Source organism: Amblyomma americanum, chromosome 2, assembly GCF_052857255.1.
Source record: "Amblyomma americanum isolate KBUSLIRL-KWMA chromosome 2, ASM5285725v1, whole genome shotgun sequence".
In the NCBI taxonomy this organism is placed as follows: Eukaryota; Metazoa; Arthropoda; class Arachnida; order Ixodida; family Ixodidae; genus Amblyomma; species Amblyomma americanum.
This window is the reverse complement of record NC_135498.1, coordinates 134,300,746-134,315,523: the sequence shown is the minus strand read 5'-3', so window position 1 is coordinate 134,315,523 and position 14,778 is coordinate 134,300,746. Positions and strand designations below refer to the sequence as shown.

The 14,778-nt window shown below is 43.7% G+C and overlaps 1 protein-coding gene across 1 annotated transcript in view; it reads right to left on the bottom strand.

Moving 5' to 3' along the window:
- LOC144119107 (3-oxoacyl-[acyl-carrier-protein] reductase FabG-like) overlaps window positions 1-14,778 on the bottom strand; it is a 128,487-nt gene that overhangs the window by 44,011 nt on the left and 69,698 nt on the right. The window contains exon 3 of the mRNA XM_077651822.1: window positions 14,212-14,304. Within this exon, the coding sequence (XP_077507948.1) occupies window positions 14,212-14,304 (93 nt within the window). The remainder of the gene's footprint in view (window positions 1-14,211; window positions 14,305-14,778) is intronic.

Sequence of the window (14,778 nt, the reverse complement as noted above, 5' to 3'; positions counted from 1 at the left end):
CATGAGTGGACATGATTTCTTCATGGCATTGATGAAGCACATGCTCGCAATAGCCCGTTTTACAAGCTTCGAGTGGGAGGACGAATAAGACAGGAGTGGTTTGTTGACCCTAGGCTGGTAATACCAGCTTACTTGGGTTTCTCCGAAAATTAACATTAAATCTAAAAATTGCAATATGTTATAAGCGGGTAGTTCATGTGTCAAATCAAGTGGGTTAACACAGTGCTTAAAAAGTTCTAAAAAGGATGTAAGGTCCTATTCAATGCAAGCTAAGCTGTTGTCCAACAAAATTAAAAAGTCATCAACAAATCTAAAAACCTTTAAATCCTTAAAATTTTGTAGATGGGAGGCTACCGTCCTGCCCCGGTGAGCTAAAAACAATTCGCTAAGAACCGGCGCTATGCAGGACCCTATGCAGACACCACGTTTCTGTAAATACACACCTTGATTCCATTCTGCGTAGGTTGAGGTTAGGTAAAAATGTAAAGTTCCATGAACCCCGCCACAGATACACCAGCAGCATTCTGAAACGCGACAGACCCAAAACAATCGATGCTATCTTCCACACAAGCAAGCAACTGGTCATGAGGGAGCGAATACTATAGATATGGCGCTCATGCGTTTGTCGGAATTATATGCTAAACATTTGACAACGCTTTCTGAGTTCTTTATCACAAACGGATCATCGACATCCAAGATATTTAATTTTTCTTTCACAAAACCGGCGACAGCCTTCTGCCAGGAATCATATTCAGAAACGATTACCCCTAGAGGGCAAGGTGCAGCGATTTCGTAGAGGTAGAACTTCCGCCTCGCGTGCAAGAGGACCGGAGTTCAAATTTTGGTGCCGCGCAATTCTCCACCGGGTTTAAAAAAAAAATCCGCGTGTCGATGGAATTGCATAACCAGGCCTGGAGTGCGGCCTTATCTCGGTAACCAGAACCGACAACGCACTCTCTCACCAGAGCAGGATTTCGCCACCCTGGTGTAGTACTTCGCCACAACCTTCTATGATCAAACCAATTAACCCTCGGCCTTCAGTCCCCAGCGGCTGCAGAGCAACTGACCACGTTGGCGGTCAGACCTGTGACGCAGCGGAGGGTGTTACGAATCTCTGGCTCCGGACAGGCCGCCATTGGAATCTGAACCTGGCAACGTGTAACGCTAGAACTTTAGCTAGTGAGGCTAGCCTAGCAATGCTGTTTGAGGAAGTAGCGGGAATTAAATGGGATGTGATAGGGCTTAGTGAAGTTAGGAGGACAGGTGAGGCGTATACAGCACTAGAGGACGGACACATACTGTGCTGTCGCGGGTTAGAGGATAGACGAGAACTAGGTGTTGGATTCCTCATTAATAAGGATATAGCTGGCAACGTAGAGGAGCTCTACAGTATTAACGAGAGGGTAGCAGCTGTAGTAATTAGGCTGAATAGGAGGTACAAGCTGAATGTGGTGCAGCACTACGCACCCACATCCAGCCATGATGACCAGACCGTTAAAAGTTTCTATGAAGACGTAGAATCAGCAATGAATAAAGTAAAATCGCAGCACACTGTACTAATGGGCGACTTCAATGCGAAGGTGGGCAAGAAGCAGGCTGACGACCACGCGGTAGGTGACTATGGGATAGGCTCTAGAAATAGCAGGGGAGAGTTATTAGTCGAATTCGAAAATAGAAATAATTTCCGGATCATGAATACCTTCTTCCGCAAACGAGAAAACAGGAAGTGGACCTGGAAGAGCCCAAATGGTGAGATTAAAAATGAAAACGACTTCATACTATGCGCTAAACCTGGCATCATTCAGGATGTGGCCGTCCTCGGAAAGGTGCGTTGTAGCGACCACAGAATGGTAAGGTCTAGAATTAGCTTAGACGAAGAGGGAATGGAAGAAGCTAGCGAAGAAGAAGAACACTAACGAGTTAGCCGTAAGAGGGAAATCACAGGAGTTTAGGATAGCGCTGCAAAACAGATATTCGGCTTTAACTGAGGAAAATGATCGTGATGTTTATTCAATGCACGATAATCTGACATCAATAATTACGGAGTGCGCAGTAGAAGTAGGCGGTAGGACAGTTCGAAAGGATACCAAGAAGCTATCTCAGGTGACGAAAGATCTGATTAAGAAGCGCCAAAACATGAGGGCATCTAACCCTACCGATAGAATAGAACTAACGGAGCTATCAAAGTTAATAAATAAGCGCAAGGTAGCCGACATAAGGAAGTTTAATATGGAGAGAATCGAGCATGCTATAAAGAATGGAGGTAGCCTAAAAACAGTGAAGAGGAAACTAGGCATAGGTAAAAACCAGATGTATGCATTAAGAGACAAGCAGGGCAATGTCATTAGCAATATGGATAAGATAGTTAACGTAGCCGAAGAGTTCTACACAGACCTGTACAGTAGCCAATGTAATCAGAGCGTTAATGAGAAAGACAGCAGTGCACAGCAATGCGGCATCCCGCCAGTAACGAAAGATGAAGTAAAGAAAGCCTTAGAAGCAATGAAAAGGTGAAAAGCAGCTGGGGAGGATCAGATAACAGCAGATCTGTTAAAGGATGGAGGGGACATCGTGCTAGAAAAACTAGCCACCCTGTATACGCAATGCCTTATGACCTCGACTGTACCAGAAGCTTGAAAGAATGCAAACCTTATCTTATTCATAAGAAGGGACACGCCAAGAACTTGAAAAATTACAGGCCGATCAGCTTACTATCCGTTGCCTACAAAGTATTTACTAAGGTAATCGGTAATAGAGTCAGGGCAACGTTAGACTTGAATCAACCAAATGATCCGGCAGGCTTTCGTAAAGGATATTCCACAATAGATCATATTCACACTATCAATCAGGTGATAGAGAAATGCGCAGAATATAACCATCATCTATATATATATATCTTTCATTGATTACGAGAAAGCATTCGACTCAGTGGAAACAGCAGTCATACAGGCATTGCGTAATCAGGGGGTAGAAGAGCCTAATGTCAAAATACTGGAAGATATATATAGCAACTGCCCAGCTACTATAGTCCTCCATAAAGTCAGCAATATAATTCCAATAAGGAAGGGCGTCAGGCAAGGAGACACGATCTCGCCAATGCTGATCACTGCATGTTTACAGGAAGTATTTCGAGGCCTGAATTGGGAACAGTTAGGAATAAGAATAAATAGAGAATACCTAAATAATCTGCGATTTGCTGATGACATTGCCTTGCTGAGTCACTCACGAGGTGAACTGCAAATCCTGATCAATGAGTTACAGGCAGAGCAGATCGATGGGTCTAAAAATTAACATGCAGAAAACCAATGTAATGTTCAACAGCCTAGCAAGGGAACAACAGTTCACAATTGGCAGCGAGAGCCTAGAAATTGTGACGGAATACGTCTACTTAGGGCAGGTAGTGACAGCTGATCCGGATCATGAGAGGGAGATAACTAGAAGGATAAGAATGGGGTGGAGCGCATATGGCAAATTCTCGCAGATCATGAGTGGCAGTTTACCAATTTCCCTCAAGAGGAAAGTGTACAACAGCATAATCTTACCGGTACTCACCTACGGGGCACAAACGTGGAGGCTAACGAAAAGAGTTCAGCTTAAGTTAAGCACAACGCAGCGAGCCATGGAAAGAAAAATGATAGGTGTAACGTTAAGAGATCGGAAGCGGGCAGAGTGGGTGAGGGAACAAACACGGGTTAATGACATCCTAGTCGAAATCAAGAGGAAGAAATGGGCTTGGGCAGGGCATGTAATGCGAATGCAAGATAACCGCTGGTCCTTAAGGGTAACGGAGTGGGTTCCAAGAGAAAGTAAGCGTAGCAGGGGGCGGCAGAAGGTTAGGTGGGCGGATGAGATTAAGAAGTTTGCAGGCAAAGGATGGATGCAGCTGGCAAAGGATAGGGTTAATTGGAGAGACATGGGAGAGGCCTTTGCCCTGCAGTGGGTGTAGTAAGGCTGATGATGATGATGATGATGATGACCCTTAGAGGGCATCCCACTTTGTGAGATTTTGCGGAACAACAACACCTGCAAAGAGTTGTTTTCACTTTTATCTACATGCCTAGCTAGAAGATAAAGGTTTAGGCTATTGTACAGCTTTTTTGCTTTTGTTTTCACCTTAGATAATACAACATTCCGCTGCTTGTTGAACAGAGACGTAATAGCATCCCATGTTTTGCTGGTAAACTGACCTTCTGGCAAAATTACACATCCCACCTAATTGTTGGCGGGAATAACACAAAGAGAATTTTCCCGCAAATATTCTGTCACCTTACGTATTGGCAGTTTTGACACGGAGGGCCTATTGTGGCGCAACACATCCACACCCTCGGAAATGCAGGCGTCCCTTTCACCCACCGCTGCACGACGGGACACTCGCCGCACAAAAGACAGCTGCTGTGGTGCATCCTTCTTCGTTTCAAAAGCATACTTCGAGCCTAGACGCAGAACCCTTTGCACGTCGTTCGGAAGAACATCTCCGTTGAATGTCCGTATCTCTCGCCGATCTCCTCCTGGCTTCCGAGGAAGGTTGGCTCTCAGCTTGACCAACGTGGTTTGCCATAAGAATTTCGTTGTCCGATCAGCCAAGGCGAGATACTTCACCAACGCTCTGCCAGCTTGGGCAGTTGCCAACAAAGCACGCAGCTTAACTCGAAGAAGGTCCCTGAACAACCATGCCTGTCGGTGCCACTCCACTCTGAGAATTTTGCACATCTTCATACCATGCCCTACTGACGGTGCGAGGAATCCAAACAGGATCCGGACATCATCAGGCAACACATTCGTGCGTATACAAAAGGAAAGTGTTCTTGCTCTGCATACTGCACATGCGATGAGGGAAACGAAGGAAGGCGGATCGGAAGAAGCACATTGAAAAGCGCCTGATGTACTAGAAATGAAGTTCAACAATGCTGAATCTTGGGCTAGTCGGTACTGTTCACTCATAATGGCAAAGCCTTTAGCGCAAAAAACGAGGACGTGAGAAGAAGACGGAACAGCGCTAACTTTCAACTGGCGTTTATTGAAATACAGAGGCATATATATAGCGAAGCAAGCATGGAAATACACAAAGGATGCAAAAAGATCACACTCTACGCATGCGCCCACCACTGCAGTCTAGGAAAGCGATTTCCTTGTCAGAAAGATTAACAGAAGGCATGCTACCCCTCAGCCTGAGCGAGCAAGCCGGTAGGCTTTCTGCCGCCGGGTATCCCAAAGAAGTGCTCGTTTCCGTGGCGGAAGCCTTGTTGTGGAAGCGTAAAAAGGGCCGTTGCGAACCATCTGCCGAAAAGAAAAGGACGGTGGTGATTCCTTATATGCACGGCATATCCCATAGGCTGAAGGGGGTTGCCAAAAAGGTTGATGTGAAGTTGACATTGTCTGCCCCAGACAAGCTGTCAAAAGTGTGCAAGTTGACGGACCCTTTTCCAAGACAGTCAGGGGGATGTAAAGTGAAGCATAGGAATAAGTTTGTGGAGTGCTGGCTAGGGGTGGTATACAGTATTCCTTTAATCTGTGGTCGGGTATACATAGGGCAGACCGGCAGATGCCTTAATGAAAGGCTTGCTGAAGACAAAAAGTATGGTGGGGCAGCCAGAAAAAGAATGTAAACCAATATGCCCTGCCTGTGGAAGGAGCTAATAGACAAGCGGAACGTGGCAAACCCAAGGGACGGTAACCTGTCTGAACATTGTCATCACTGTCCTAGCAAAACATGCGCGCCCATGTTCGGCGCATGCACAGTAGAGGCGAGAAGTATAGACCGCTGCACACGTGAAATAATCGAATCCTGGTTGATTAGGAAAAGGAGAGCGGACTTTGTTAGCACGCCAATTCTGTTAATCTTTCTGACAAGGAAATCGCTTTCCTAGACTGCAGTGGTGGGCGCATGCGTAGAGTGTGATCTTTCGTATCCTTTGTGTATTTCCATGCTTGCTTCGCTATATATATATATGCCTCTGTATTTCAATAAACGCCAGTTGAAAGTTAGCGCTGTCCCGTCTTCCTATCACGTCTTTATTTTTTGCGCTAAAGGCTTTGCCATTATGAGTGTGCAGTGCTTTGTTCCTAGAACATAAGCAGCGAAGGAAACTCGATGGATGTTCTAACACTAAAGGCAAACGCAACGTTGCCCTGCGAACCGGAACGAAAGTGAAAAGCACTGCAAATGTTCTGGAAAGAGGGGTTATAAAAGTGCCGCCTGTTCATTGCGTCATAGACGCTGTTACAGTTGTGGTGCAGAAGGGCATTTGGCTCGAATGTGTTCAAAAGCAAGAAACAGGTCAGTTAGAGTCACTAAATAAAAAAACATATTTTTATTTAGTGACTCTAAGGTCAGTGAACATAACAGCTCACGCGGATAACGATAGCGGAGATAATGCATCCCAGCTATGGTCAGAAACGGCAAAGGAATCACTGGTGCCACCGATTAGACACTTTCACTGGAATGCCGTCAAGCTGTTAATAGACGTTGATACGGGTTCGCCAGTCTGTGTCGTCCCAAGGCCAACCTACGAAGTGTACATTAAGCAATAGCCAGACTGCAGAAGCCGGAGATTAATTTGTATTGCTGCCTGGGAAGACTATATATATCGGTACTCGAAGCATTGCCAGTGCGAAAAGGCTAATGAAAATGGTTCAGCTTAGGTTAAGAACAACGCAGCGAGCAGTGGCCTCACCAGAAATCTTGTTCGGGAGATTGGGGGGGGGGGGGGGGGGGCTCATTTGCAGCGCGGCCTCTTCATAGAATTTGTGGAAAGAGCAAACGCCACAATAATAACTGCATTGCCATTGCCATTCACAATACCTTTGTGTTTTAGAAAACGCTACGCACTCTCTGGACAAGTAAAATACGTATCTTTTTAAATAAACGAATGCATTCGTATATCTTAAAAATTGTGGCAGGCGTGATTACAAAACATAAATCTGAACAGGGGACAAGACTCAGGAGAGAACGAAACAGGACAAGCTCGCCCTGTTTTCTTCTCTTATGTGTCTTGTCCTGCCCTGGTCAGTTTTATGTTTGGTAATCATGTCATACCAACTATCCCCTTATCGCTCCCTCGTGGCAGACATAACTGATACCAATGCTTCCATATTTTTGCGTACTAAGTAAAGAAAATGTCACTCGAAGTCTGGAACTATATCGGTCCGGAACCAGCAAAGCAATGCATGCCGCTGATATGAAGAACGTAAAGCCCATGAAATTAGCAAGTAGGGGACAAATATTTTAATTAATGTTTGTCGTTCAAGAACCTTTACATTTTTGTACATATGCAACGGCCAGGGAAAAATCTCAATGACGCTGTCCTTCGTTCTAGTGTACTGAGCAGCAGCAGCTGTTACCGGTCATGCATTGCGAGTAATTGCACTGAAAATTTAGTCGCAACAGCGAGCCATCGATAGGCATCGAGAGTTTGTGCTAAGACGGGGCCACTTGCGTTACATGGCTCCAAGTGCATGGAAGTTACCACGAAATCCAACCCGAGTTAGCAATGTTCGCGCCAAAATGTGTTTTCTAGCCTGAAAAAGACAGTAGGTGGCAAAATCCAGAATGACTTCCGGCGCCGGTGGTTGTTTTGGTCAGCGGAGCGTGGCAGTTCAAAAACATTCTAGGGGGGGGGGGGGGGGGGGGGCTGAAACCCAATAGTCCCCCCCCCCCGGGCCACGCCCTTGCCCGGAAATCATTACAATCACCCTGGCAAATAATGGTGTTGTGCATAATATTGACCTTGCAGCTGTTATTTTTCTGAACATAGAAAACCCTTTGACTGAGCTAACGAAATTTTGCTTAAGAAATTAAGGACATTTTGCTTAAGCAATGCTTGATAGTGCGCTTGAATTTTTTCTAGTTATCTCACAGATCGCCAACAAGTTGTTTCAATGCTATCGACCACCCTATCTAACAGATTCCTTTGTGGTTCACTTGCACGAAGCACTACGCGTGATCCCAAGATAACCTCGAAAGTGACTTTGTTAACACGTGCCTAATCTTTGGCTTGTCTGAGCTCGTATCTAACCCTACCAGGCCAACTGATCATTCTTCTAATATTCTTGATCTTGTTTTCACTTCCCACCCAGATAACGTGTCGCCGCCGCTTCATTTACCTGGCCTTAGTGACCACTCCGTAATACTAACCACATTTTCCTACAAACCGCCATGCCTGAAAAAGCAAAATAAGACACTAACTTTATATGACAAAGGGAACTACACAGCCATGAATGTAGAACTTCCCGGCTTTTGGGCGTGGCTGGTCCTTGATTTCTCAAGCCGGTTTATTGATATTAACTGGTCTCTCTTTAAACACAAAATGTACCAACTGATTGATAACAACATCCCTACTATCACCATCCCCGAAAAATCATCGTTATCGTGGTTTAATAACGAACTGAAGCGCCTCAATAACGAAATGAAAAGACTTTTTCGAACCGCCAAACGCCTAAATAGCGCTTGCGCATGGAAATGGTATCAGTCTGCAGAAAAAATACTCCAGTCTAGCAAGCCAAACAAAACGTTCCTTATTTTTTTCATCAGTGTTACCTTCTATGCTACGCACCAATTCTAACAAGATTTGGAAAACTATTAACCTTACACGCCACAAACCTCTAGCATTAAAAAAAGATGGTAACATTCTCATACCGGAACACGAGGTCTGTAGCACTCTTAAGTCCTTTTTTTGCTCAGTTTTTACTAAAGAACCTGGAGGCGAATTACCATACTTCCCAGTCTTTGATTACCCTGTTATGCCAGACATTCTGTTCGATACTAGTAAAATTTTGAAACTAATCGAATCATTGAGAGTGTCATCTTCATCTGGCATCGATGGCTTAAACTCTAAAGTCCTAAAAAATACTGAGAACATTGTTAATGTCATCTTATGCCACCTTTTTCAACAGTCTCTAACATCAGGCGTGCTGCAACAGGACTGAAAAATAGGTAAGATTGTCCCAGTCCTAAAGAGGTTCATCTTTTTCCTGTAAAAACTACCGTCCTATTTCTCTCGCAAGCATTTGTTCAAAACTAATGGAGCATGTTATTTATTCTCACGTCATTAAATTTCTAGTCTCAATCAGCTTTTTCACCCTAACCAACATGGGTTCTTAAAAGGGCTTTCCTGTGATTCCCAACTAACCCTTTTCATCAATGACCTTAGTTCGCATCTTGATTTAACTATTCCTCTTGACGCGCTGTTCTTTGACTTTGAAAAAGCCTTCGATAAAGTACCGCACAAAGATTACTACTAAAACTCTCGCGTCTAAACCTTAATCATTCAGTGATGAATTGGCTTCAAACTTTTTTGACTAACAGAGAGCAATTCGTCTACGCTAACAAATAGTCGTCCCCTCGTTCTCCGGTTAATTCAGGTGTTCCTCTAGGCACAGTGCTCGGACCCTTGCTTTTTTTATTTACATCACCGATCTTCCTTCCAACGTTACCTCTAACATCCGGCTATTTGCAGATGATTGCGTAATTTACCGCCCCATTTCTACAAGCACTGACGCCGACACCCTTCAACAAGATTTAACCCGAATTGAAATTTGGCGCAAGCATTGGTTAATGTCCCTTAATATTGCTAAAACATGTATGATTTCTTTTCATCGCTGGCAATCCCACATTCCCTCTAAATATGTTCTTTTTGGTTCTGAAGTGTGTTCCGTTCTTACTTGTAAGTATTTAGGCATTACTTTAACTCATACCCTAACATTGTATTCACATATAACGAATATTGTTAATGACGCTAACCACACCACACCCTTGGCTTCCTACGTCGAAATGTTCGATTTGCTACCCCTTCCATCAAATTATTAGCCTACCAAACTTTCGTCCGACCTAAATTAGATTTCGCCTCAACAGTATGGGATCCTAATCAGTCAAACCTTTCACTAACGCTTGAAAAAATACGAAATGGCGCTATCCGCTTTATTAACTGTGATTATTACATATTATGCTAGTGTGTCTTCTCTAACATCTAGAGCCGCTTTGTCTAGTCTTGAAACAAGAAGTAAAATATCTCAATTATGCTTGTTCCATAAGTTTCATCATTCAACTTTAGGAGCATTGATCATATCAGCAGCACATCTTCTGTCCAGCCGCATTCATCACGGCAAGACCATGTACCCTCCCCCTGCAAGAACTGCATCTCATTTCCGATCATTTTTGTGATATCATATCGGGACTGGAACGATCTACCGGCGGGGGACCATACACCTTACCAACCCCACCAAATTCAACAAAAAGATTGAGGCCATCATCTTGTAGTCTGTCATGCCCATCCCTCATGTAATTCCCCATATCCGGGGTCCTTGAGGTAATAAATAAATAAATAAATAAATAAATAAATAAATAAATAAATAAATAAATAAATAAATAAATAAATAAATAAATAAATAAATAAATAAATAAATAAATAAATAAATAAGTAATCTAGCATTTTCCATGCAGTACGTGCCGAAAGGAGTACTGCAGGGGCCTACTCTTTGTCCGTTGCATTTCTCACTTTACGTCCATGATTTCCCTGGGATATTAGCCTCCGCCTACGCTCTCAACTATGCTGACGACACTGCCATTATAGTTACTGGTCATCACACTGCCAAACCAGAAAGCAACGTAAACACCGTATTGAGAAAAAAATCTCAAACTGATATCCTACGAAAAAAATTAGCATTGATTACAGTGAAAACTAAATACATACTGTTCCAGTCACGAAAAAAATCCCTGGATTCAATTGATATTCGATTAACTATTAGCCAAATCTAGCTTAGCTTGAATCCGTCACTCTCTTACATACTTTGTAGTTACCCTAGATAAGCACTTACACTGGCAACATCAGATTGGTTTGACTTCTATGAAGATTTCTTCGGGTTGCTTTCTCTTGCATCAAATACGTAAATATTTCGATGTCAATGTTCTTTCACTCCTATACTTCAGATTTGTGCATACTCAACTGTTATATTGCAGCGGGTCTTTGGGATGAACGTATAATACAAAGTTGTGCTCACCTTTAGACGATCACATCAGGGATCGGTTAGAATGATTTCATTTTCTGACTACACTCAGCCTTGAAAGCCACTATTTACTAAACTACGGTTTCTACCTTTTGATATGCTTCGGGGGAAAAACCCTTCAGAATGCATTCAGAAAATCGTAAAGGGCCCGCCTTCGATGCATCTATATTTAATATCCCGTCATGAGCCACACACTGCCATACCTACAAAAATTTAACTTAACTGCAAACAGAAATGCTTATCGTGAGCGTAAGCTATAGTTTACTGGTGAAAAACATAGAACAGTCAGCCGTATGACTTAAAGCGTACCAATAACTTTTTTCAACTGCAGTAAATATCACTGCCTTCAAATAAATGAAGCACATTGAGTTCACATCTGTACTTGACTTCCGTGAATTATGTCGTTCGCTTGATATTGCCTTAAACAACCACCCGCACGTAAGCGTATCTATTGTGATGTGGTGCATCTTTCTCATAAATATTTGCATTCTTTGTGACCTGGACAAGTTTTATTATGCACTCTTTCTGATCTGTGCAATGTGGTATTATTTGTGGTCTGAGTTTGTTGATATACTATCCATTCAGAACAAATAACGCCTCTTTCCATGGTACAAGCTTTACTGTTTCCTGGACGCCTATATTATTTCAATATATGAATAAAGTCCCTTTCGATGGTGTGGATTCAATCAGCTTAGCAATAGAGCACGTCAGGCTTCACTTCCTGGGATTAATAATATCGTGCAGAGCTTTTGCTCCAGTTCTTACGATAGAGAGGAAGAGGGACAATACCTTCAAGCACTGCCCCTATGGTTTTGGGAGCCGTGGAGCCCGTAGTACAAGACAAAGCATGTGTTTATTTCTCCCTTTCGCGATCTGCGAAATCTTTCCATTTTGCATCCATGGCGCATTTGCTTTCTTAAACCATTCATAGAGCTCGTCACGTGAAGACATTCACCATCTGAGAAGTCCATCTCGGCACTGCGACGATAGTTCGCTAGTTTGAAAAGTCCCACCAAGACTACTAACAACGAAAAAGGCATCACGTGGCCACGAGGAACAGCATGAGGAAGACGGACCGTGCCAGGCAAGCAATACTACATACATTCTTTTAAGTGTTGCCCCTCGATTATTTTCTATTAATTGCAGCCACTACGTCTGGCTACAGGCGCACGCGTTCCTTCAGCGCGAGCCGGATGACCAGAATGACTGCATCGGCATATTTTAGGAGGATTCAACTAATTCATATCAGCCGCATCATTAACCAGATGAAGCGCAATGTGTTACTCTTGAGTCTTATCGTCGTCTACTAGGGAGTGGTGTGCTCGCATGTGCGTACGACACGCTTTCCTGCTGATTGCCACGTGTTCGGCTGCTTGACTGAGCTCATATCTGCGTGTCAGCGTGTTGTTATTAAAGAAACGAATCTACTTTTTTATGTTTACCATACGTTGTAATAAAACCACTCGTAAATGTCAACGCGTCATGCAAAACCGTAACATTCTCCATCTTCTTCGGTGCTTCACGTTTTTTTCCATGGACCGACGATGGTGTTCAGTGCCGCATTAAAACCACCGTCAAGGTCATCGACCAAAACATAAGTGAATGGGACTGTTCAGTTATAGCACGTCCTCGTCAGTTCAATATATCTCGCGATACATGCCATTCTAAAGGTACTTGGACACACATCGCCTTCAAGATTGGTGTCTAGTAGAAAATGCCAGCCCTACATGTAACGCACCTTCTAACACTCACGATAAAGTTGCTTAAGTGTTCTCTTTTTCAGTTGGATTCAGTTCATTTCATATATTCCTAGGAATTTTGTGTTTGGTCACATGCGATAAAAACAGCTGCTGTGAGCTTTTCTAGCCCCAGGACCGAAGACGTTAAAAGGCAGAGCAGAAATTTATTGAAAACATAAAAACAAGAATACATAAAACAAAAGTAGACAGCAGTGATGTGTACGTGTCAACTCTGGCTGCAACAAGGACGTGTACACATTCTTACAACATACCAAGATTAGAAATCATCAATATGAGATACCGTCAACGTAAACACAAAAGTAAATTCAATATCTTGAGTCTAATACGTGCGCATATCTAGCAAGCACAGACATACATAGCAGGTGCTTGCAACGGTTTTCAAAGGTTATACATCTATGGTATGAAAGCAAATATCGGACACACTGAAGCATAAAAAAAACCTGCCGGAACAAAAATACTCTTCTAACTGTTTCACAGTTGTGCTGGTGAATTTCCGATATTTATTAAATATTAAAAGGAGAATGTTTCACCAATTGCAATTTGTATTTGGCGCGGAAACACAGAATCTGTCATAAAGAAATATGGCGTGAAGAGGCATTACTGCAGTAATGTAGTACATTGAGTTATCTGTGTCACTGGTCTATGTAAAGCTACTTAGGGCACTATTGTAGGCTTCTTTTTTAATTTCAAGACTAGGTCATGTGTGATATCACTACAGTGGGTGAATTTTGGCCTGAAAATTGAGAAGGATTATGAATAGCCACCATGCCTGGTAAAAAAATGTAGCGAACTTATTTTAGATGCCCATAATCGATTAACGCATGCCTTCACTCCTCCAGAAGCGTTACCTAATGGCTATGTGCCATTTTCATTGCGAGCCGGTTATTTCTGACAAGTTAAATTGGGGAAAGAAGTTCGCAAGTAAACCTGCAGAGGTCTTCAAGAAGAGTCAGAACTGCGTTGGTCTCTGCCCTTGCTTCCTTGTTACCTTCCTGCAGTTGTTACCTTCATGCCCTTGCCACCTTCTGCAGTTTTGTTCGCTTTAATGCACAGTTTGGGACATTTATTTCTATGGCAAATTCTTTCCTTACGTGCTAACATGGTAAGTATCTGCATTTGTGCGCCTACAATCATATAAAGCATATTTAAAAATCACATGTGTTCCCAAATAAAGATCGTCTTACAGCAGCAGAAAAAGTCTCATGGCAGTACTGCAATCCATAAAGTCCCTCCCATGCTCTAAGATTGTGAGGCACTTTTCCTTGAATATGCACCTCGAGTAGTCTGCTCCCAACAAAGCGAAAGCACAATGCCTATTTTTAGCCGCTCATGCGTTTTCTCTTCACCTTTGCTTTTGCAAACCAGTTTCAGTAGAAATACAGTGCCGTTCTAAACACTTGAACCGAGGAGAAAAGGAAGCTCTGCCTGCTTAAAAATGACACAAACTCACCAGTATGTCTATTTTGCCAAAGTGGTCCACTGTTTTCTTCACAATCGCTGCCACGTCTTCAGGCCGGCAAATATCACCAGGAACCACGAGAACCTGAAGACGAGAAACAGTGTGACATTCCTTGTGTGTGCTACGAGGTACATTCCTTGTGTGTGCTACGAGGTACATTCCTTGTGTGTGCTACGAGGTTCCGCGTTCGACGGCGCGGCGTAGACGGAGACCCAGATGACAGCGGCATCATCAATTACCCAGCCATGCTCTTTGAGTGACGACCAGAACGAAGGGACCCGCCGCCGTCGCCGCGGGGAAACGGGCTTATCCTCCCCAATTGGCGTGGCGGTTCCAGGGGCGGCCCTCGCGAGCACATTCCAGGACAAGGGAACTGTCAGCGGGCCAGAGCGCGCCTTACCACAGCCGACGCTATGCGCTACCTCGAAGACAAAATTCTTTCCCTCGGACTCAACACGTGAGGGGGGCGAGACAATAAGTGCGGTGGTATGTTTGTGCGCCCAAGTGAAAGCCCTAGCCCCCCCCTCCTTCCCCTCCGGCGTGGGCGTCCTCACCCTA